Here is a 25,202-nt window from a genome sequence, read left to right on the forward strand (position 1 = left end):
CACCCTCCTGCAGGTGTCCTCTGTGAGCGAGAGTCCTGAACAGGAACTCCAAATGAAGGCCATCCTGACTGATGCCTTTTTGGCAGCACGAAGGGAGCTGGACGTGGTTGACAAAGGGAAGGCGTTCCCCGTTTGCACTCGCCCGCACGCGGAGGAAGCGTCACCGTCCCCCACGCGACAGCTGAAAGATGACAGAACTATAGCCTTGCTGGAACGCTATTCAGAAATGCTCCTTAAGATCACGGAGAAGAAGATGGAATACAATTGACAGACGACAACGAGTGGACCTTGTAAATCTTCAAGCGGCTTATTTTTTTCCCCAGCAGCACCGTCACGGTTTGATGTTCTGCGCACACAATGCTTTTGGGGAAAATAGCAGCTGGTAGAGAAACACCAAATTTTGTGTTGCCTTTGTTTCATCGGCTTCTCTTTCTTCCGTTAATTTTATTTTACTTTTTTTTTTCCCTTTTTATCTCCTTCATATTTTTCTTAATCTATTTATTATCAAGAGATAACTGTGCAATTGTTAGGATTTTTTTTTAACTGTTTACGTGTACCTGCTTGTATTTTGCGAGTGTGCGTACGTACGTACGTGTGCGTGTTTGACGTCTGTTCGTGTGTACTGGGAGTTGAGTGTTTGAAAGTCGAGTCTGGCTGCAGCCGGTTTGGAGTAAACGGTGGTAAAGTTTACAGCAGAAATCCTGAGTTTGGGGTGGGGGGGGTATCTTCAAATGATCAGTTACAAAGAAAACATATTTATGTGTACATTCCCACTATCAAAAAAAAGAAAAACTGTTTTGTGAGTTTTTTGTTTTGTTACTGTCATCGTTTTTGTTTTTAAATTTTACCTTATTGGGTTTTCTTAAAGAAATAAAGCCTTTTGGTTGCTTTTAATTTTAAACGGTAAGTTACCTGTTTTAAGTGTTGGAGCACAATCAGCTGTGCTGTCTTTTTTGTTTTTTTAAATCATTAACTTGTAAAGTTTGTTATTAAAGGATGCACTTTACACTGTTTGTTTGTTCAGTTGATTCTTATTTATTTGTTATGTAAATCCATAGTAAGCCATGTTAGTGCTTTTCAGCTTTCTTCTCTTTTTTCTTCTCTTTCTTCTCCTTTTTCTTTTCTTTCTTCACTTTGTGTGTTTTGTCCTTCTCCTTGTGGCATTCTTTGTACTGAAAGAGAATTAAATATCTGGATCAGTGGGGGGGGGGGGGGGTTCTCATCCGCGTGGTTGATTTTGGCACAGGTTTTATGCCACTTGCCCTTCCTGATGCAACCCTCCCCGATTTACCCAGGGTTGGGGACCGGCACTAAGACCACACTGGCTTGCACGACCCCGGTGAGCCGAGTTAAAGTGAGAGCCCTGGATGCAAAGCCAAGGATCTGTGATGACAGGTGGCTCTCTGTCTTTGAGCAGCTGTGCAATTTTCGTTTGGAGTAACGAGGGTAGACAGGACTAGGAACTGAGTACATTAGAGGGACAACACAGTTTGTACAGCAGTTTGGTGACCAAGTGAGAGAGGCCATATTGAGATGATTTGGGCACGCGCAGAGGTGAAATGAGGGGTACATCAGGAAAAGGATGTTGAGATTGGAAACACCAGGCAAGAGGAAGGCCAAAGAGGAGATTTATGGATGTGGTGAGGGAGGACATGAAGGCGCAGTCGGTGTGGCAGAAAATGATGTAAAAGACAGGGATAGATGGAGACGAGCGGTCTGCTGTGGTGACTTCTAAGTGGGAGCCACCAATAGATGAGGATTAGCGAGGGTGTGACCTCTAGGGGATGTGTCCGAGCCCAAAGTCTTTGACACAATCTCCCAATCCAACTAAAGCGTATAGTTTGTTGTAAAACCGGATTTTACAACTTTGATGCACAAATCTTTTCTTAAAGCAGTTCTCGAGTAAGCAATGTTTAGTTTAAATGTTGCTCACTCCATGTACTTTATAGTGACGGGCAAGAAAATGGTTTAATCATGTTATCATGAAAAAAGTTTGATTCACTGGTCATGGAAGGTAAACAGTAAACAACATCAAAATGTCGTTTCCATCCATCCATCCATTTTCCAACCCGCTGAATCCGAACACAGGGTCACGGGGGTCTGCTGGAGCCAATCCCAGCCAACACAGGGCACAAGGCAGGGAACCAATCCCGGGCAGGGTGCCAACCCACCATAGGACACACACACCAAGCACACACTAGGGCCAATTTAGAATCACCAATCCACCTAACCTGCATGTCTTTGGACTGTCGGAGGAAACCCACGCAGACACGGGGAGAACATGCAAACTCCACGCAGGGAGGACCCGGGAAGCGAACCCAGGTCTCCTAACTGCGAGGCAGCAGCGCTACCACTGCGCCACCGTGCCGCCCAAAATGTCGTTTCACCCCCGTCCAAAAAAAAACTTCATGTTACTCATGTTGTGTAATCCTTATGCAAGGTCATCCCAAATATTTTTACTAAAATATTTAAGTAAACCACTTCCAAACACAAAAAATGCTGTCATGAATAAAGAAGTAATGCAAATAAGTATCTGAATTAAAGTCCCGCCTCTTCTGCTCATTCATTGGTCAAGAGTGCTGTCTTCTGTTCTAAAGCACAGAATTGTGGGAATGTGTTGTACTGCTTACAAATTATACTACTTTGTTAATCCATCCATCCATCTATTTTCCAACCCGCTGAATCCGAACACAGGGTCACAGGGGGTCTGCTGGAGCCAATCCCAGCCAACACAGGGCACAAGGCAGGAACCAATCCTGGTACTACGGTGCCAACCCACCGCAGTACTTTGTTAATGCCTTTAGTAAAAAAAAAAAAAAAAAACATGCATACATGTCACACCTTTTGAGCAATCGACTGGATAATGGACATACATGGATTATGCAACATGAGTAATGTGAGAATTTTTTCTTTTTTCCATTGAAACATTTTATGCCACTTGCTGCTGTACTGCATGGGTGACCCATAGGTTCCAGTATATGATCAGCTTTTTTTCTCTCTTGTTATGAATGAAAACATGAGATGACAATTTTTTTTTTGTCCATCACTTTGGGGTAACACTTTTTTCTCTGTGTAGATCAGTGTTTCCCAAACTCAGTCCTGGGGAACCCCTGTGGCTGCAGATTTTTGTTCCAACCAGATTCCTAATCAGTGACAACACCTCATAGCACTGATCTCATTTTATTATCTGGTATTTTGATCTTTTTTATTCGACATTCAGAAAAGCATAGCAGCATAATCTTTACATCTATAAGATATTTAGAAATATTTCTGCTTTTGCTATCGATTTAAATGCTTAACTCTCTTTTGTTGATTTCATTATATTTTGCCCTTTCTCTGTGCAGTTTTTTCCCCCTTTGTTGTATCTTAATAATGACAATTTAAAATGAGCAGATCAGACACCCAGGCAAACAACACGGAATAATCAAAGGCTGCAACTACTTTAGAGTCAGACCCACTAATTAGTAAATAAAAGATTCATTAAACAATTAGAACACCTAGAAAAGTAGAATGAAAATCAAGATGAAAATACTGTTAAAAAGAAAAAAAATACATTATTCCTATATAACTGCTTGCTACATTTTAATATTTTTTTTTTTTTTTAGCAAACTTAGTCTTCAAACTACTATATTGTTCCCTAAACACAGAACTTGGGAAATATGAGTTCACTTAATTAGCCCAGGAGTTCAATTAAAAACAGAAGCTGGTTGGAACAAAAACCTGCAGCCACAGGGGTTCACCAGGACCAAGTTTGGGAAACACTGCTGTAGAGTATTCCTTAAATTTGTTTTCTTCCTCCACTTCTCGCAGGTCATCTTTGTTCTTCTCCTTCACTCCAGACTCCAACTCACATGAGCAGCTGCTTTTATGATGGACCCAGGAGTACTTCCAGCACCAGAGTGTAACCTGGGTCAGGTTTCAAAAGGAATATATATAACTGTGAGTTTGTGTAAATAAAGTTTATTGAATGAGATGGGGTACCAGTTGTGGGGGTTGGTTGAAGATAAAGAGATATATGGAGATGTACTCGGATTGGCGAATAGGGAGACGGCTGTTGTAAAGAGGGGAGGGGTGAGAAAGGACTAGAAGAAGGACTGTGGAGGGAAAACGCTGAAACCAGACAGAGGAAGAACTAGGAGTAACTGTTGAGGCAGCATGCTGAAAACAAGACAGAAAGAAGGAGAGAGAAAGTCGGACTAGAGGCAGCACGCCGAAACAAGACGAAACGAAAGAAAGAGTCGCCGTTGAGGCAACACGCCGAAGCAAGACTGACAGAACAAAAGAGAAGAGCGGTGCTGTGGAGGCAAAATGCCAATACAAGACAGAGAGAAAGAAAGAAGGACTAAAGGCCGAAATGGTGATCAGGGAGAAGGAAGAATATACAAAACAAGCTCAGTGTGTTTTTTTTTTGTTTGTTTGTTTGTTTTAAAGTGGCTTGAGTAAACTTTCAAGTGAAGGGGCCAGTTTCTGTTTTTTTTTTGTTTGTTTGGCCACTACGCACCCGAGCTACATTTGGGGGCCCCAACGGAGTGAGTAATATTCATTGACTGACTGTGGAAATAAGTCCGGGTGAGCTCACCAATAGTTTCGGACCCATTATATATTTATATATATGGTTATAAATAAGTTATTGCTTGTGTTTTATGTATAGTGTATATATTGTAACTTATCAATTTCAAAAAAACTGTTCACGTTTCAATTTAGTAAAGAGAGGTTCTGTTTATATATTTGAGTAACTGATTTGATTATTGATTACAAGGCTGAAGGTGGGCGATAGTGTACCTTCACGCAATAGAGGTGGCGACACCATTATAAAAGAGCTCAGGGCCTTGCATACTGATAACGGAAGAGTGGTGCAAGGGGGTTACAAGAACATTACTCTTCCAGGTTACGTGGTAAGAGTTCACTACAGGCAGTACCCTCTGGTAGCACCCGTGGAACCCAACAGGCCTGACCCCCAGGACTTCAGGTCCCATAAAGGCCTGAGCAGATGTGTGCCAGGTAAAGTTTAATGTAAGTCACTGTAAAGTTTTGCATGTAGGAAGTAAGAATGTTAGATTTGAATACACAATGGGAGGTCTGAAGCTGGAAAGTACCTCTCATGAGATGGATGTGGGAGTCGTAGTGAACTTGTCGCCATCTACAGCAGACTCTAGATCAGTGTTTCCCAACCTCGGCCCTGTGGCTGCAGGTTTTTGTTTTTGTATATACAGTAATCCCTCCTCCATCACGGGGGTTGCGTTCCAGAGCCACCCGCGAAATAAGAAAATCCGCGAAGTAGAAACCATATGTTAATATGGTTATTTTTATATTGTCATGCTTGGGTCACAGATTTGCGCAGAAACACAGGAGGTTGTAGAGAGACAGGAACGTTATTCAAACACTGCAAACAAACATTTGTCTCTTTTTCAAAGGTTTAAACTGTGCTCCATGACAAGACAGAGATGACAGTTCCGTCTCACAATTAAAAGAATGCAAACATATCTTCCTCTTCAAAGGAGTGCGCGTCAGGAGCAGAGAATGTCAGAGAGAGAGAGAAAAGCAAACAAATCAATAGGGCTGTTTGGCTTTTAAGTATGCGAAGCACCGCCGGTACAAAGCTGTTGAAGGCGGCAGCTCACACCCCCTCCGTCAGGAGCAGATAAAGAGAGAGACAGAGTTTGTTTTTCAATCAAAAATCAATACGTGCCCTTCGAGCTTTTAAGTATGTGAAGCACTGTGCAGCATGTCGCTTCATGAAGCAGCTGCACAAAAGGTAGCAACGTGAAGATAATCTTTCAGCATTTTTAGACGAGCGTCCGTATCTTCTAGGTGTGCGAACAGCCCCCCTGCTCAATCCCCCTACGTCAGGATCAGAGAAAGTCAGCGCAAGAGAGAGAGAAAAGTAAGTTGGGTAGCTTCTCAGCCATCTGCCAATAGCGTCCCTTGTATGAAATCAACTGGGCAAACCAACTGAGGAAGCATGTACCAGAAATTAAAAGACCCATTGTCCGCAGAAATCCGCGAACCAGCAAAAAAATCTGCGATATATATTTAAATATGCTTACATATAAAATCCGCGATGGAGTGAAGCCGCGAAAGGCAAAGCGCAATATAGCGAGGGATTACTGTATACACATTATATATATATATATATATGTATACATTATGTATATTAAAATGTACCAACCAGTTATATGGGAATAATGTTTCTTTTTCTTTTTAACAATATTTTCACTTTGATTTTCATTCTACTTTTCTAGGTGTTCTAAATTGTTGAATTAATCCATCATTTACTAATTAGTGGGTCTGATGCTAAAGTAGTTGCAGCCTTTGATTATTCCGTGTTGTTTACCAGCGTGTCTGCTCTGCTCGTTTTTAATTCCCATTAATAAGATACAACGAAGGGGAAAAACTGCACAGAGAAAGGGCAAAATATAATGAAATCAACAAAAGAGAGTTAAGCATTTAAATCAATAGCAAAAGCAGGAATATTTCTAAATGTCTTATAAATGTAAAAATCTTGCTACTGTGCTTTTCTGAATGTAGAATAAAAGAAAAATAATTTAAGCTAATTAAGTGAGATCAGTGTTATCAGGTGTTGTCACTGATTAGGAATCTGGTTGGAACAAAAACCTGCAGCCACAGTGTGCTCCCGAGGACCGAGGTTGGGAAACACTGATCTAGATGGTGTACAGAAGCAATCAACAAGGCTAATAGGATGTTCGCTTATATGCCACCCGGATGTGTGGGAGAACAAGTCGAGAGCGATTATGCTTAAGCAGTGTGGTGCACTAGTGAGGCCTCACTTGCAGTACCTTGTTCAGTTTTGGTCTCTGGGCTAGAAAAAAAAAGACACAGCAGTGGGGGCTGGGTGGTCTCATGGCCTTGGAACCCCTGCAGATTTTGTTTTTCTCCAGCCCCTGGCTTTTTGTTTTTGTTTTTTCTGTCATCCTGGCCATCGGACTTTACTTTAAGGAATACTAAATAACAAACAATAATCTTATTTTTATATTTTTCTTTTTTCTTTCTTTATAATGTAAAGCTCTTTGAGCTACATCATTTGTATGAAAACGTGCTAGAAAAATAAATGACGATGTTTTAGAGAAAGTCCAGAGTAGCGCAACCAGACTTACTAAAGGGCTAAGAGAAATGAGAAAAGATTGAATGAGTTGAACTTTTTTACTTTAAGCAAACTAATAGATGCACAGAACCTGAGTTTACAACATGTTCTGTCTGGGTGCACGGCATGGTTGGGTTCTTCAGACATTTGCAGAGATCTTGAAGGAATGCAGACTTGAAGTGATCAGCGCCAGTCCAATATAACAACACAACAGCTGATCCACTTCTTAGGTGCACAGAGCATCACCTGCAGACAGTGGCCCAGACTGACACCTGGTGGTGAGAGGAACCTAACCGCCAACTTAGACCAGCAGTTGAAGTTTCCACTAGAAATCACCACAACTCCTCAACAATCAAACATCCTCATGTAATCTTCTATTACCAGAATGATGATCATGGCTAAGCTTACCATCCTGTGGGAGGAAGGAATGGAGAGAGCCTTTGAAATAGAAGTACAAGGAGCTAGCAGAGGTGTGTATGGAGGCAGGGTGGAAGACTGCAATCCACACTGTAGAAGTCGGCTGCACATTGGAACATCCACCCCACAATTTCTAAAAGCTTCCCAGTTCAAGGCAAAAGAAGTGGTCAAAGATAATTAGTGGAGGAGCTTAGCAAGAAAGTTCCTGGCTTTGGCCAAGAAGAAATAGTGCAAAATGAGGAGAACAGGTATCGTAGGCTCAGATCTAAGGAATGGTAGGGAGATGTTTCTACCACTGCTCCACCATCCTAAGATGTTCCAGGATCAAAGGGATGAAACATCAGGGCAGGGTGGCTCCCGATGACTGCAAGGCTGGCCTGTTGGCACTAGAAGGAGGTGCTTTAGGCAGCAATGCCTAGTAGGCAATGAACGCCTGTGCTTTCTTCTAGAGGTCTGATCCATGAGTTGAGATTGAAGGAGATGAACCTTTTCATCTTGAGAAAACAGATTTAGGAGAGGGGATATGATTGAAGTGTTTAAAATTATGAAAGGAATTAGTACAGTGAATCTCATTTGTTATTTTAAGCTAAATTCTGCTATGGGCAGATTTTACACAAATGATAGTTTTCCTTACAGAGAGAACCGCAAACACGTGGACTCAATTACCAAGTAGTGTGGTCGAAGGCAGGACTTTAAGGCCCCTCAAATCTCAATCTGATGTTATTTTTAAGTTAATAAGATGGATGGAATTTTGTTGTGCCCAATGGACTATTCTCACGTTTCTAATGATTCTACAAGGGTGCAAATACTCTTAAAACATTACAAAGTGGCAGAATTCAAAAATTGACATGAAGAACATTTTTCTCCGCCTTCACTTCAAAACTCCATGATGGAGGAATGGCTTCGCCTCGGTCCAGTCTGGCCATTGTCATGCTCGTCCGATCCACTGTGACAGACTGCCACTTCTTATGCACCGATGCCACTTACCTTTTTACATTCTCCATCGCTTTCTGATGAGCTGGAACTGGAATCCGAGCTGCTCGAATGTCCTTTTCCATGCTGGAATAACAAAAAGAGACCACCATTACTGTGTGTAGTTAGGGACTGATTGTGCCATCTCCACTTTACTATGGGGTACTCTGCTTTCATCATGAAATTTTTTAATTATTATATATGATAAATTGTATTTAGCTACTTATGATTAATGCCAAACCTAAGACCTTTTAGGAAATTAGAACGCAAAGTTAAGATAAGACAGAAAATGCCATTTTTAATCCCATACATTAAAAGTGTGATGCGTCTCAAAAGATGAATAAAGGGAAGACCTCAGTTTAAAACATTTCATCCTTCAATACCCCCAAGATTTGGGGGCAGCCAGACAAGTTCGTCAAACCTGGAAAATGGACATTAAACCAGCAGAGAAAGCAGAAGATTTGTCCATAGTCCAGTGTGCATTTTACAAGGACTAATGTCACCGGTACACACGCCAGAAAGGAATTGTGTGTGTGTGTGACACAAGTTCTCCATTGTACTGTCAGGCTGGGAAATATGGTAGGAGTCATGTGTACAGGACCAGGAGATGGATACACCTGAAAGTGAGGTCTAGAAACAGGCTAACGATTGAAGTCAAAAGAGTTGTGCAGCTAAACCAAAAGTAAAAACTAATGACAACAAAATCCTTTAACACTACAAAAAGCTCTTTATGTAAATTGGTTTTCTTGATTTGGAGAAAACAAAAGAAGGTACATGAGAGAGAAGGGGAACATCCAGAGAACTGTGTGAGGATTGTCCAGGATCTGTACAGTCGTGGCCAAAAGTTTTGAGAATGGCACAATTATTGGTTTCCACAAAGTTTGCTGCTTCAGTGTTTTTAGATCTCAGAGCAACTTCTCCCAACCATCCAAAAACAGTTTGTTGACTAACGATGCCTTTTCCAACATGATGGAGCACCATGTCATAAGGCCAATATGATGACTAAGTGGCTTGGGGAACAAAACATCGAAATTATGGGTCCAAGGCCAGGAAACTCCCCAGGCGTTAATCCCATTGAGAACTTGTGGTCAATCCTCAAGAGGTGGGTGGACAAACAAAAACCCACCAATTCTGACACCCTCCAGGACCCTGCTAAGGGTGTAGAGCTGGTCCACTGTTCCGCGACCAGGACGAAAACCACACTGTTCCTCCTGAATCCGACTATCTGACGGACCCTCCTCTCCAGGACCCCCGAATAGACTTTTCCAGGGAGGCTGAGGAGTGCGATTCCTCTGTAATTGGAATACAAAGAAAATAAACGTGGAAACTGGCGAGTTGGGCCACACTGGCTCGGAGTCTGAGTTGGTTTAAATTACCAAACTTCTATCAGGATCTCTTCTAATGGTGTTCTACTCATTGGCGCACGCATCTAACCTCTGAGGTATTTGAGGTAGTCCTAAATTGGGAGGGTGGAAGGTGCACTTTCTTTTTTCCCCCCCCATGTGTGAAATTTATGTTTATTTAAATGATGCCATCTAACACCCAATGTGAATGTGGCCTGATGTTTGTTACATGGCATCACCTTTTATCTTTAAATGAAGGTCAAATCCTGATATGTCCACGAGTCTTAATAAAGAGAACAAACCTCATGGGGTGAACTTTATGACTTTAGCCACATAAGACACTGGTTGTAGCTGCAGTTTCCAGTGTTCATAAGTAACTCTCATGTATTTATTTAACATTATGCAAGAATAACACAAAACATTTGAATGAAAATGCCATGCCTATCAAAGTGCCACCTGAGTCGCCTCACCCTGTGGGTTCAGTGCCAAGAATTTATTTTTTTAGGCTGTATGCCCGTGTCTGTGGCACATCACTTAGGTTTAGACAAACAATGTGACAGCTCTAAAACAGCAGGTGACGCCTGGGTGTGACGATCCCGTCATGGTGCTGGCTCATTGTTTTATGTTATGCTGGTCGGACAATCGAATGGCAGATGGAAATCTGCAGCTCTCAGTGTTCAGTTTTGTAAATAAAATTTAAAAAATAGACAAAATAAACGGGAATGGGCAATCGTGTTAACATTCAAAATTATATAAGACAATGAAAGCTCCCCCCCGAGTGATGTGTGGTACAGCGGGTCCACAGCTCAGATCAAAAAGGCCAGTCTTCTTAAATAGAGAATTGCCACAGCCGCGGCTTAAGGAGGGGGTGTGTGGTAGTGTGGCATCCGTGATTGAAGACAAGAGCTGAGGGGGCATTCCACCCTTTTTCGGCTGAGGACCGTGGGGCTCAATGGCGAACGCCTGGTGGCCGGGCCTGCACCCATGGGGCACAGCCTGAAAAGGTAACATGGGTCCCCCTTCCCATGGGCTCACCACCTATGGGAGGGGCCAAGGAGATCTTATGCAGTGTGAGTTGGGTGGTGGCCGAAGGCGGGGACCTTGGCGGTCTGATCTTCGGCTACAGAAACTGCCTGAAAAGCTGCAATTTTATTTATTTATTTTGCCTTTACAATATACAGGGTTGTGGTGTTGCCCCAAATCGTTATCTTGTCCTCTTTTAAAATGACTCAGAGAACGAATGCATGACAAGAGGTCAATCTGAGCTTGGCAGAGCATAGGCTGACCAGATTTGTGACGAGTTAAAATGGGACAACACGCTCTAGCGACCACCGCCATCAACAAATCGTCATAACCCACCAGCGCTGGTTAGGACGTCGACGCAGAATGATCTGTGTCCTATAATAAGCTTTCTAAACTTATTAAAGTGTGGTCTGGACAGCACTTGAAGTGAGCCGGTACTCACCGATATGCAGCACCTTTTCGTGAATCTTCACGGGTGAGCCCAGACTCGTAGTCTTTGCCTGAATGTTTATGTATCCCGGCACGGTGGGGGGTCATATGACTCTTCAGTCATCATGAGCCAGTGAAAGTTGACTAAAGTTTCATTGTACCACCACCTCCTTTCCACAGATCTTCACAGGGGAGCCCAAAATCCTGATCTTTGACTGACTGTTAATGTATCCCGGTGCTTGATGCTCCACCAGGGACCAACCTGCTCTCTGATCCACTGGCTCACGGTGATCAAAGTTTTATCGTCTCACCACCTTATCTTCATGGGGGCCAAAACTCTTTGATCGAATGTCGCTGTTTGGCTGTAAAAAGAGTACCGCTGATAATTTGGTCCCACTTCATGCGCTTGAGTCTGGGCCCTGGGATGGGCTTTCTGTATAAAGTGATTTTATAGAGGGAGATATTTACAGTATACTGTTGTGCTTGAAAGTTTGTGAACCCTTTAGAATTTTCTGTATTTCTGCATAAATATGAGCTAAAACATCATCAGATTTTCACTCAAGTCCTAAAAGTAGATAAAGAGAAACCAGTTAAACAAATGAGACAAAATATTATACTTGGTCATTTATTTATTAAGGAAAATGATTGAATATTACATATTTGTGAGTGGCAAAAGTATGTGAACCTTTACTTTCAGTATCTGGTGTGACCCCCCCTTTGCAGCAATAACTGTAACTAAACGTTTCCGGTAACTGTTGATCAGTCCTGCACACCGGCTTAGAGGAATTGGAGCCCATTCCTCCGTACAGAACAGCTTCAACTCTGGGATGTTGGTGGGTTTCCTCACATTAACTGCTCACTTCAGGTCCTTCCACAACATTTCGATTGGATTAAGGTCAGGACTTTGACTTGGCCATTCCAAAACTTTAACTTTATTCTTCTTTTAACCATTCTTTGGTGGAACGACTTGTGTGCTTAGGGTCGTTGTCTTCCTGCATGACCCACCTTCTCTTGAGATTCAGTTCATGGACAGATGTCCTGACATTTTCCTTTAGAATTCTCTGATATAATTCAGAATTCATTGTTCCATCAATGAAGGCAAGTCGTCCTGGCCCAGATGCAGCAAAACAGGCCCAAACCATGATACTACCACCACCATGTTTCACAGATGGGATAAGGTTCTTATGCTGGAATGCAGTGTTTTCCTTTCTCCAAACATAACGCTTTTCATTTCGTCCACAAAACCTTCTTCCAGTAGCCTTCTGGTTTGTCCATGTGATCTTTAGCAAACTGCAGACGAGCAGCAATGTTTTTTTTGGAGAGCAGTGGCTTTCTCCTTGAAAACCTGCCATGCACACCATTGTTGTTCAGTGTTCTCCTGATGGTGGACTCATGAACATTAGCCAATATGAGAGAGGCCTTCAGTTGCTTAGAAGTTACCCTGGGGTCCTTTGTGACCTCGCCGACTATTAACACGCCTTGCTCTTGGAGTGATCTTTGTTGGTCGACCACTCCTGGGGAGGGTAACAATGGTCTTGAATTTCCTCCATTTGTACACAATCTGTCTGACTGTGGATTGGTGGAGTCCAAACTCTTTAGAGATGGTTTTGTAACCTTTTCCAGCCTGATGAGCATCAACAACTCTTTTTGTGAGGTCCTCAGAAATCTCCTTTGTTCATGCCATGATACACTTCCACAAACGTGTGTTGTGAAGAGCAGACTTTGATAGATCCTGCTCTTTAAATAACACAGGGTGCCCACTCACACCTGATTGTCATCCCATTGACTCGAATTTCACCTTCAGACTAACTGCTAATCCTAGAGGTTCACATACTTTTGCCACTCACAAATATGTAATATTCGATCATTTTCCTCAATAAATAAATGACCAAGTATAATATTTTTGTCTCATTTGTTTAACTGGTTTCTCTTTATCTACTTTTAGGACTTGAGTGAAAATCTGATGATGTTTTAGCTCATATTTATGCAGAAATATAGAAAATTCTAAAGGGTTCACAAACGTTCCAGCACAACTGTAGCACTGATGGTTATTATGTATTCATGAAAAGATAAACCTTGTATTGAGCACTAGCGCTGTAAGGGTTAAACTAGAAACGGCTGATGCCTATATATATTTTTATGTGTCTGTACCACTAATATATTATAAGCCAAATGTCAGGTATGCCCGGGAGCGTGAACCTCAGGTTGGAAACATTGGTGGCACACACACCGGACCAGGAATAGAGCCTGGCAAACAAACGGGATGTATAGGGAAAGACGCTATGCCCGCTAAGCTTGGGAAATCTTGGCAGAACCGGTTGGAGGCAGGATGGCAGGGAATGGAATGTTGGCAGTCAGATGAAGGAGACAACTGTGTTGGGAGTTGAGAATTAAAAGTAAGGTCTGCTCATCTTTAGAAGCTCATTTCACCTGATTTGGGTCCGTGTGTGCATCACGCAATAAAACCTGCCTTCTGCTGCCATCCCTGAGACTCGGAGTGCCGCACCCTTGCCATGACACTTTCCACACTAGCGTCGTGAAATAAGAGGATGCATTGGTGGCGGAGCCGTTACGGTCATACACGCTACTGGGTGCTTTTGTATTAAAATTATATTTGTGTTACAAGTGGAGGTGATCTTCTTTTAAAATATTTTACAGTTTGGATGCATCTGCAACCTTAAAACTAATCGCTTTTTTACCTTGCAGGTGAACATGCGCTTCCTTTTTTTGGTTAAGTGCCCTGTGATGCTGGCACACTCCCTTGATCTTCATTACATTGGAAGCCCTTTATGTGTAACCGTATCCGACTCGAGGAGAAGTCTGCATGCCACTGTGACTCGGCAGAAAAGGCAACCCCCAGAACACCCGCTGCCAACACAAACACAGCTGATGCCAGCTGTTTATTCCACCTGTTCCCAATGGAGACCACGCACTCCCAGCTCGACATCTGCAGGTAAAAACAGCGCCCGGAATAGCAGTCGAGGACGCACCGCCAGGATGGCTCTGTCAGCAGGTAACACAGCTGGCACACTGCCTTGTCCAAACCAACACAATCTCGCCTCTCTGACTTTGTCTCCCAACCGTCCAACTTGAGTTGACCCTCTAATGACCTCATTTCTAATCCTGTCCATCCTCGTCACACCCAATGCCAATCTTAGCATCTTTAACTCTGCCACCTCCAGCTATATCTCCTGTGCCACCGTCTCCAGCCCATATTACATAGCTGGTCTCACTACCGCCCTGTAGACCTTCCCTTTCACTCTTGCTGATACCCGTCTGTCACAAATTACTCCTGACACTCTTCTCCACCCATTCCACCCTGCCTGCACTCTCTTCTTCACCTCTCTTCCACAATCCCCATTACTCTGTACTGTTGATCCCAAGTATTTAAACTCATCCACCTTCGCCAACTCTACTCCCCTCATCCTCACCACTCCACTGACCTCCCTCTCATTCACACACATGTATTCTGTCTTGGTGGTCCTACTGACCTTCATTCCTCTCCTCTCATATCTCCACCTCTCCAGGGTCTCCCTACTCTCACTACAGATCACAATGTCATCAGCAAACATCACAGTCCACGGAGACTCCTGTCTAATCTCATCTGTCCATCACCATTACAAATAAGAAAGGGCTCCGAGCCGATCCCTGATGTAATCCACCTCCGTCACTCCGACCGCAGTCCTCACCACAGTCACACTCCCCTCGTACATATCCTGTACAACTCTTACGTACAGCCATAACAGAGAGTATGTAATGTAAAAGCTTAGAATTGAATTTGATAGCCATCAGCACACAGTATGCCCTGGCAAAGGCTAAAAGTGAAGAGCGTCTGAGCCTTTAACTTCATTTATTGTGAGAGAGAATGAAATAATATTTAATCGGGCGCCTTGCTGTTTTCACTTTATCAAGTTTTTAACTGTTAAGGTAAAACTGTACTACCAGTCAGAGGTCTGTACACACCAAGATGTGCTCGTGTTTTTCATTAAAATTGATGTTTTTTTGAACAAGATACTGTTAAATCAATTTTAAATTACAGCCAAGACATTACTAGTGATTACTGATTGAAATGACTGATTTTTAAATGTATTATTTATATAGTAATACTAGGGTGTTGTACCGTGTTAGCCATTATGAATGTAGAGAAAAGCCAAGCAAAATGACACCTTTTATTGGCTAACTAGAAAGATTACAATATGCAAGCTTTCGAGGCAACTCAGGCCCCTTCTTCAGGCAAGATGTAATCTTATTTATATAGGAAAGCCCCATTTTCAGCAGCCATTCCTTCTGTGGTCACCTCTATTCACTTCTCCTTAACTAGTCCTGTAGTATCCATATTACTAACCGAGAATGGTAAACCGGATGGCATGGACGCAGGGACACGGCGATGGGACCATGAGACGTACTGCGCAGGCGCGTACAGCACGCATCTCATAAACCGCACGCGAAGTCGTATCCACCGCACACGAAGGAGTCGCGGCCCAAAAACGAAAGAGCTCAACTGACGTGAATGAGAAATGAAGCAACAAGGCGCCCATGGCTGACGACTACCGACAGCCACACAAAAAAGAGGACTCTGCACTGCACCCCAGAGTCAAACAGAAGAGGCTACGGAGGCCCCACAGGTCCATAAAGTACGGGAGGCGCAGATGTCGGCGCCATATTGTGAGTGGCACTACTGCGGAGTGAAGTTAGGAATAATGTGCTGCTTGGGTCGACTAATGTATTTCAGGGGGTAGGCGAGCAGGGTGCGGAGCCCCCTTGTAAATCCTAACTGTGGTTATTAGAGAAACCTTTGTCATCACATTAGCACAGTTGAAACCTGCTGTTCTGTTCACTTGGTCTTACAAGACCCTGGCACCCCTAAAGTTTAGTCCTGGGTTCAAAAATGAAAGCAGCCATAGTTCTTCCTGCAGTTGACATGAGACATGGAAGCTCAAATGTGAGGGGGGGGGGTGTGCATAAGATTAAATGTGGAGGACTAACTGTACACTCTTAAACGTGCTGCTTCTTTAATGGCGTTTTATAGTTCTTTAGGGTCGTGTGATTCCTCATAGATTGACTGAGCACCATTTCATTCTGGGATGGGTTCTTTGCGTATAAATTTGGTTCTTTCTGCTTTGAAAAACTTCCCATTATGTGGAAAAAAGCTGAAATTTTTAATATTTGGTATAAGTTTGGCGGCACGGTGGCATACTGCTGCCTCGCAGTAAGGAGACCCGGGTTCGCCTCCCAAGTCCTTCCTGTGTGGAGTTTGCATGTTCTCCCCGTGTCTGCATGGGTTTCCTCCCACAGTCCAAAGACATGCAGGTTAGGTGGATTGGTGATCCTAAATTGGCCCTAGTGTGTGGGTGTGTGCCCTGCGGTGGGCTGGCACCCTGCCCGGGGTTTGTTTCCTGCCTTGTGCCCTGTGTTGGCTGGGATTGGCTCCAGCAGACCCCCGTGACCCTGTGTTAGGATATGGGGGTTGGAAACTGACTGACTGATTAGTATTATTTTAGTACTATTATTATTGAAGGCACTATATTAATAATACTAATGCATTTTATTTAAGGTGATATATAAATAAAATGCCTTATTATTATTAGAGGTGCTATATAAATAAAAGGCGTCACGGTGGCACAGTGGTAGTGCTGCTGCCTCACAGTTAGGAGACCTGAGGTTCGCCTCCCGAGTCCGCGTGGGTTTCCTCCCACAGTCCAAAGACATGCAGGTGAGATGCATTGGTGATCCTAAATTGTCCCGTGTGTGTGTGCCCTGCGGTGGGCTGGCACCCCTGCCCAGGGTTTGTTCCCTGCCTTGTAGATCAGAGACTTGTAGATCATCTAATTCATGTTGCCATCAGGGAAAAGTACTGTTCCCTCCCAATGAAGATGCCGATCCGCGAGAATTAAAAGATTTTGTTATTTGGTGAAAGTGAAATCCACAAACATCCATCCATCCATTTTCCAACTCGCTGAATCCGAACACAGGGTCACGAGGGTCTGCTGGAGCCAATCCCAGCCAACACAGGGCACAAGGCAGGAACCAATCCTGGGCAGGGTGCCAACCCACCACAGGACACACTCAAACACACACACATACACTAGGGCCAATTTAGAATCGCCAATCCACCTCACCTGCATGTCTTTGGACTGTGGGAGGAAACCGGAGCGCAGACACGGGGAGAACATGCAAACTCCACACAGGGAGGACCCGGGAAGCGAACCCAGGTCTCCTTACTGTGAGGCAGCAGCACTACCCACTGTGCCACCGTGCCGCCCAGGACACAAACAGATTAAGAAAACATGAACTCAGCTTGTGTTAGTGTCTGCTTTTAAAATCACAAGTCTCTTACCAACTAGTCATGGGCACTTGCTGTATGGAGCCTCTTACAGATCTATATAAGTGAAGGATCTTTCTGGAAACTTCATGTGGATGGGCCTTTTGCAAACCTGAAGGGCCACTCTGGCACCTTGAGTTATAAGAGTGTATAGGGAGAGCTCAACGTGCCAGTCTACTGGCAAGACGATTTCTTTGAAAAAGAAACGCATAGATTTTCATACATCTTGATGAATGTCGGGGGCCCTGCAGGAGTCCGGCCGTAGTTGGGAGGTAAAGTCCCGTTGCCTGGTCCAATGTAGAGGGGCTTGGAGAGCAGCACCGCCCGCCCGCCACTGTCCGTGGTGCTGATTCAACGCCTCGCGCGTTCCTTTACTGCTTGGGGTCTCCAAACGGAGTTTGTGCCCTGGCCACAGCTTTTAGAAACTAAACTATGAATATTGTCATTATTACATACTGATCCTGAAGGATCACTCCTTGATTTTAATTGCCTCTCTTTTTAAGATTCCGGCACCTAAATTGCTTAATTTTTCCTTAAAACGCTACCGGATTTTTATTACTCTCTACTTGACTGACTCCTTTATCCAATGCGACCGCCTCATAATAGTTGAGATACCGTTGGCCCCTTCTCTTCTCTTCTCTTCTCTTTTCTTTTTCCAGTTGGAGCCCAGGCAGGTGAAGTGACTCGCTGAGGGTCACGGACTGTCAGTCGCAGGATTTGAACCCACAGCCTCAGGGTTTGAAGTCCAAAGTTTTAACCGCTACGCCACACTACCTGCCTGCCAGGGAAGATTAAGGACAGGGGTGCTCCATGGTCCACAGCATTTGGGTTTTATTAAAAGACACGATACGGAAGGCGAGTGCACCGGAAATTGAGGACTTTCACTGCAGCCACTAATTAATGTATTTCTATAAAGTTGTTAATCACCCGCTAAATATTATGTGACTTGGCAGTGCAGAGTGCGTCCCATTAGCGGCAGGAATAAAAACCTGCAGCCCACCACTGCCACTTTATCAAAGTGTTCCTGCACCCCCGTTGTTGTGTTACAATTACATTTGTACTTCTCTTTACTTACAGACTGCTGTCACCGTCCTGCTCACTGACAGACTGAGGAGATCAGTCGTCCATCACACTGTGCGACTCTTCAATACCACCGGGGGGGGTAAACATTAACATTATACAAAGATATTGTCTGTTATACCTGCATTGTTATCACCGTTTAATTTAATATTGTTATTATCAGTATGCTGCTACTGGAGTATGGGAATTTCCCCTTAGATAGATAGATAGATGTGAAAGGCACTATATAATAGATAAATAGATAGATAGGATTAATAAAGTATCTATCTATCTATCTATTATATAGTGCCTTTCACATCTATTTATCTATTATATAGTGCCTTTCACATCTATCTATCTATTATATAGTGCCTTTCATATCTGTTTATTATATAGTGCCATTCATATCTATGTACTTATCTATTATATAGTGCCGTTCATATCTATGTATTTATTATATAGTGCCTTTCATATCTATCTATCTATTATATAGTGCCATTCATATCTATCTATGTATTATATATTGCCTTTCATATCTATCTATGTATTTATTATATAGTGCCTTTCATATCTATCTATCTATTATATAGTGCCTTTCATATCTATCTATCTATTATATAGTGCCATTCATATCTATGTATTTATTATATAGTGCCTTTCATATCTATCTATAGTGCCTTTCATATCTATCTATGTATTTATTATATAGTGCCTTTCATATCTATCTATGTATTTATTATATAGTGCCTTTCATATCTATCTATCTATTATATAGTGCCATTCATATCTATGTATTTATTATATAGTGCCTTTCATATCTATCTATAGTGCCTTTCATATCTATCTATGTATTTATTATATAGTGCCTTTCATATCTATCTATCTATCTATCTATTATATAGTGCCATTCATATCTATCTATGTATTTATTATATAGTGCCTTTCATATCTATCTATGTATTTATTATATAGTGCCTTTCATATCTATCTATCTATTATATAGTGCCATTCATATCTATCTATGTATTTATTATATAGTGCCTTTCATATCTATCTATCTATTATATAGTGCCTTTCATATCTATCTGTCTATCTATCTATCGTGCCTTTCATATCTATCTATCTATCTATCTATTATATAGTGCCATTCATATCTATCTATCTATTATATAGTGCCATTCATATCTATGTATTATATCGTGCCTTTCATATCTATCTATCTATTATATAGTGCCATTCATATCTATGTATTATATCGTGCCTTTCATATCTATCTATTATATAGTGCCATTCATATCTATGTATTATATCGTGCCTTTCACATCTATCATATAGTGCCTTTCACATCTATCTATTATATAGTGCCTTTCATATCTATCTATCTATCTATCTAAATTGTTCATTTTTTGTAGTTCTAATTTTTTTATCCAATTACTTCCTGAAAAGCAGTTTGAGCTTACAAGTCTTATATAAAAACGTACAGTTTATCATTTTGCGGACCACCGCTCGGGTTTGCCTTCGAACCCCCCGCTCGGCGCTCGGTGACACGGACTCGCACCCACCTTCTTGTGCCGATGGTGGCAGGCCTCTCCCGGGGCACTGGACTCGCAGGGCACGGTCGGCTTATGCTCGTCACACAAGGCTGAAAAAGAGGAAGGAGAGCCAGTTAATCGGGGTCTGTCACTTACCGCGAACGCGCCTGGCCGGGTGTGTCCCCTCAACCTTTGTCCATGTCGTCCACTCCTGTCATAAATGAACGAGTGCGGAGCGGGCCTTCTGGCCGTGGCTTTCCTGCCAGGACTGGATTGCATTACACGGCTCGCACATCACGCGACACAAAAGGGCCGATCCGGTGACACAAATTAGACAAATGCCAGCATGGGAGAAGGGGGTTAGGAATTCACTCGCACCTCGTCACTGCTGTGCCTACTTAGGCGCGGCTTTAACCGCCGCCCGAGTTTACTACTCGTTGAGATCTAATTTATGGCTCTCTTATCGGGTTACCAAAGGGCGAGTTTGTTTTGCGAAAGATCAGACGCCTCGCTGCCTAAACTGAGACTCGCGAATCCCCAAAGCGCTCGTGCCCATCATCCGAACACCTGGTCCGCTAATTAAATACTGTACCCCCAATCTCCCGTAAGGGGCGCTGCAATACATAATCCCCTTAAACTCCCCCAGTAACCTCACGCCTATCACCTGACCCCATCCTGCCAGTCCATTGATTTATCGCCCCCATAGCGAAGGACCAACCCGACAGCCTCTCAATCCTTACCTATGGCCGGTTAGCGGCTCCTTTGCCACACCACACACCAAAAGAAGCCTCTGCGCTGACACTTTAATAATACACTTGATTTATATATGAATTAACATCATATATTAACCGCATATTGTGAATTTCAAGTATATCTATCTATAACATCTGTGCACTGTCAACTCATTCTGTACCCATAAACGCCGTTACATGTCACCACACCCCTAGTAGCTGTACTCTGTCACCTGAATTGTCCCCTTACCCGCTCCCTCAAACTGTGATCACCCTCGACTCTCGCCTGCACAAACCAAGTCCCGTCTCGTCGCACGGTGATCGGATTGACTCGGGAGAGTACAATGCACGAGTGAGCCGAGCACAACCGCGATAACCAGACTCCACTATGGACGAATCAGTCCAGGGTGAGCGGCTCCGGTTTAAGACAAAAAACTGAAAGGACTCCACTAAAGCACCCATTAGATGTTGTCACCTGTTGAAAGACGCTATAAAAAGAGTTAAATGAGTACTGAGAAAATATAAATATTCTATATAAATAAATAATAATTCATTACATTTATATATTTATTCTAATTATTCCTTGCTGCACGACCCCCCGACCAATGCGTTACCTGCTGACAGATCCATCCTGGCGGAGCGTCCTCAGCTGCTGTGCCGGGCGCTGCTTTTACCTACAGATGTCGAGCTGGGGGGCGTGGTCTTTGTTAGGAACAGGTGGAATAAACACCTAACATCAGGTGTGCGTGTGCGTGTGTGTGCGCGTGCGCGCGGTGTTCTTTCTGCTGAGTCACAGCTGTTTGCAGATTTCTCTTGAGTCGGATACAGTTACGCATAAAGGGCTTCAAATGTCATGAAGATCCATGAAATGAAGAAGAAGAAGAAGTAGTGCAGCACGGGATGATGACTCTGCGCCAGTACTCAATGTGAAAGACAAGATGCAGTCTGAATTGGCTTTGTCCTTACAGGACGCGGCCGCACGATGGCTCAATGGGCACCGCTGTCGCCTCACGCACTCTTAAATGGCACGTAATGTAACTCTCTTAATCCAGAGCAGGGTCGGGGGTGCAAATCCCAGGTAACACACAGGGCTCAAGGCAGGAACAAACCCTGCATAGGATGCCAGAACTAACACAAACACGCACTGAGCCAATTTTGCTCAGCCAGTTCATCTGAGCCGCATGTCTGTGGACAGTGGGAGGATGCTGGAGCACCCGGAGCAAACCCATTACGGAGAGAACATGTAGGAATTGGGACGCAATCTTTGTGCGAAGTTCTCCTTACTGTGGGGCAGCAGCGCTACCCCTGTGCCTCTGTGTTTCCCTTCGTATTCCATGAGCAGGCCATTCAGTGATTGAGCCTACAGCCTGGCAGCGCTACAGATCATTGTGGGAAGGGGGTGACTTCGAGGTTTAAGCTCCTGCTCTCCAGATCTTCGAGAGGACAACCCGCAACCGTCCTAAACAACAACAACAACAACATTTATTTCTATAGCACATTTTCATACAAAAAGTAGCTCAAAGTGCTTTACATAATGAAGAAAAGAAGAATAAAAGACAAATAAGAAATTAAAATAAGACAACCTTATTTAACATAAAAAGGAGTAAGGTCCGATGGCCAGGGTGGACAGAAAAAACAAAAAAAAACTCCAGAAGGCTGGAGAAAAAAATAAAATCTGTAGGGGTTCCAGGCCACGAGACCACCCAGTCCCCTCTGGGCATTCTACCTAACAAAAATGAAATAGTCCTCTTTGTAGTTAGGGTTCTCACGGAGTCACTTGATGCTGATGGTCATACAGACTTCTGGCTTTTAATCCATCCATCATTGTTGGAACATCATGGTGCTTTGAGTAGATGGTGGTGGCACAAGCCACCACCAATAGGACACCGGAAAAGGAAACAGAAGAGAGAGTAGGGGTTAGTACAGATTTTGAATGAATAGTTATTATAATGAATTGGATATACAGAGTGTCAGGATTAAATTACAGTGAAGTTATGAGAAGGTCATGTTACAGTAATGTGTTTTCAGCAGTTTTTTAAAGTGCTGCACTGTATTAGCCTGGCGAATTCCTACTGGTAGGCTATTCCAGATTTTAGGTGCATAACAGCAGAAGGCCTCCCGCCTCACCACTTCTTTTAAGTTTTGCTCTTGGAATTCTAAGGAGACACTCAGTTGAGGATCTGAGGTTACGATTTGGAATATAAGATGTCAGACATTCCGATATATAAGACGGGGCGAGATTATTTAAGGCTTTATAAACACCGCACTCCCTTTTAGCTCTGATCCCCAAGCATCGCCCGCCGCTTTCTTGGATCTGACATCCAGGTTCAACTTTCGCGATGTTCACAGCGGTGGCTGAGCCGATGATGTTAAGACCTGAAACTACCGACGCGTGTGGCGTTAACTGAATATCTCAGCACCAGCGATGGGCACACCTGAGATGACGGCGCTCCTTCAGATAGATACATAGATTGATACTTTATTAATCCCAAGGGGAATTTCACAAAAGATCAAGTCGTCAAGTTTTGCGAAACGTGTCGAGTAGCGCAGCTACGGAAGCCTATTAGGGCCACGGTGAAAAAAAAAAAACTAAATGTCGAGATGAAAGTCGACCTGTTGACTTTATTCTCGACATTTCCACTTTATTCTCTCCATTTACGTCGAGATTAAAGTCGACATTTCCACCTTATTCTCGTAGTTTATCCATCCATCCATTTTCCAACCCGCTGAATCCGAACACAGGGTCACGGGGGTCTGCTGGAGCCAATCCCAGCCAACACAGGGCACAAGGCAGGAAACAATCCTGGGCAGGGTGCCAACCCACCGCAGGACACACACAAACACACCCACCCACACACCAAGCACACACTAGGGCCAATTTAGAATCGCCAATCCACCTAACCTGCATGTCTCTGGACTGTGGGAGGAAACCGGAGCGCCCGGAGGAAACACACGCAGACACGGGGAGAACATGCAAACTCCACGCAGGGAGGACCCGGGAAGTGAACCCAGGTCCCCAGATCACCCAACTGCAAGGCAGCAGCGCTACCCACTGCGCCACCGTGCCGCCCTCTCGTAGTTTATTTTGTCATTAAAGTAGAATGTCGTAAATTAAACTTCATCTTAAAATAAATATTTGATTTACTGGAGTTTCTCAAACCCCGTCATAAGTTATGTAGCACATTAAATGCTTTGTGTTGTGTTCCCCGACCCAGTTATTAATCACTACGCTTCTTAAACGGACTTCCTCTTGCATTGAGGAGGCGCCGCAGCGATCGCCGCACAGAGTCCGTTCACTTCATGATATTCCTGCTCTCTGAACATTTAGAACGCTAAGATAAATACTTGATATCATTTTCATGATGAAATGCATTAAAGCGGGTATTAAACATGTACTCTGGTGTACGTTCAGTGTAGAGAAGTTTATGGCAGGCGTGACGAGGCTCCAAAAAACTGGATGTATGAATGGGTATCGCACAGGTTTAAGTGAAATATTGTGGAAATGTTGGGTTCGTGATCTGGTGGTCAGAGACACGAACGCAGAATTCAATGGATGTTCTTCTGTGCGGACTTTCTTTATTGCACGCGTGCCATCTTTGTCTGACGTACCAACACCTCCGTTCCTATCCTTCCTTTTTCATTCTCCACATAACCAATCGCCACACCATAAACGAGCAGCTTCAGCGACAGACTGCTGTCACTGTCCTGCTCCACTGACAGATTGAGGAGATCGTTTCTCCCTCAAACTATGCGACTCTTTAATTCCACCCAGAGGGGTAAACGTTAACATTCAACATTATACAAAGTTATTGTCTGTTTTTCTGTTTTTCACCTGCATTGTTATCATTCTTTAATTTAATATTATTTATTGTATCAGTATGCTGCTGCTGAAGAATGTGAATTTCCCATTGGGATTAATAAAGTATCTATCTATCTATCTATCTATCTATCTATCTATCTATCTATCTATCTATCTATCTATCTATCTATCTATCTATCTATCTATCTATCTATCTATCTATCTATCTATCTAAACCTCTTTGTGAGATTAAAACTAGTTATAAACTCAGACCACGGAGTGTTCAAAACTTTAACAAATGTTCCTTATACATTTTTAAATATGCCATCCATTCAGGGTTACGCCCATCCCAGCAAGCATCGTGTGCCAGGCAGGAACAAATCCTGAACGGGACGCCAGCTCATTGCATGGTGGATACGAGCGCACTCATACCCCAGGGTCAGTGCAGCAGAACAAAACCCCACTGCCTACAT

General features: G+C 43.3%; 2 protein-coding genes across 3 annotated transcripts in view; one reads left to right on the forward strand and one right to left on the reverse strand.

The window, feature by feature from the left end:
- wdr62 (WD repeat domain 62) overlaps window positions 1–1,013 on the forward strand; it is a 242,829-nt gene extending 241,816 nt beyond the window's left edge. For both annotated transcript variants that reach the window (XM_028795560.2, XM_051933967.1), the window contains one exon: window positions 14–1,013. In XM_028795560.2, the coding sequence (XP_028651393.1) occupies window positions 14–268 (255 nt within the window). In that variant the 3' untranslated portion in view covers window positions 269–1,013. The remainder of the gene's footprint in view (window positions 1–13) is intronic.
- LOC114647073 (ADP-ribosylation factor-like protein 6-interacting protein 4) lies at window positions 1,010–21,804 on the reverse strand. The gene is made up of 4 exons (XM_028795595.2): window positions 21,545–21,804; window positions 20,230–20,309; window positions 8,507–8,578; window positions 1,010–1,172 (listed from the first exon to the last, which is right to left on the reverse strand). Exons 1-4 carry the CDS (start codon window positions 21,558–21,560, stop codon window positions 1,068–1,070), a joined length of 273 nt encoding a protein of 90 aa, XP_028651428.1. The 5' UTR covers window positions 21,561–21,804; the 3' UTR covers window positions 1,010–1,067.
- Between the last annotated feature and the right edge of the window lie 3,398 nt (window positions 21,805–25,202).

Source organism: Erpetoichthys calabaricus, chromosome 1, assembly GCF_900747795.2.
Source record: "Erpetoichthys calabaricus chromosome 1, fErpCal1.3, whole genome shotgun sequence".
Taxonomy (NCBI): Eukaryota; Metazoa; Chordata; class Cladistia; order Polypteriformes; family Polypteridae; genus Erpetoichthys; species Erpetoichthys calabaricus.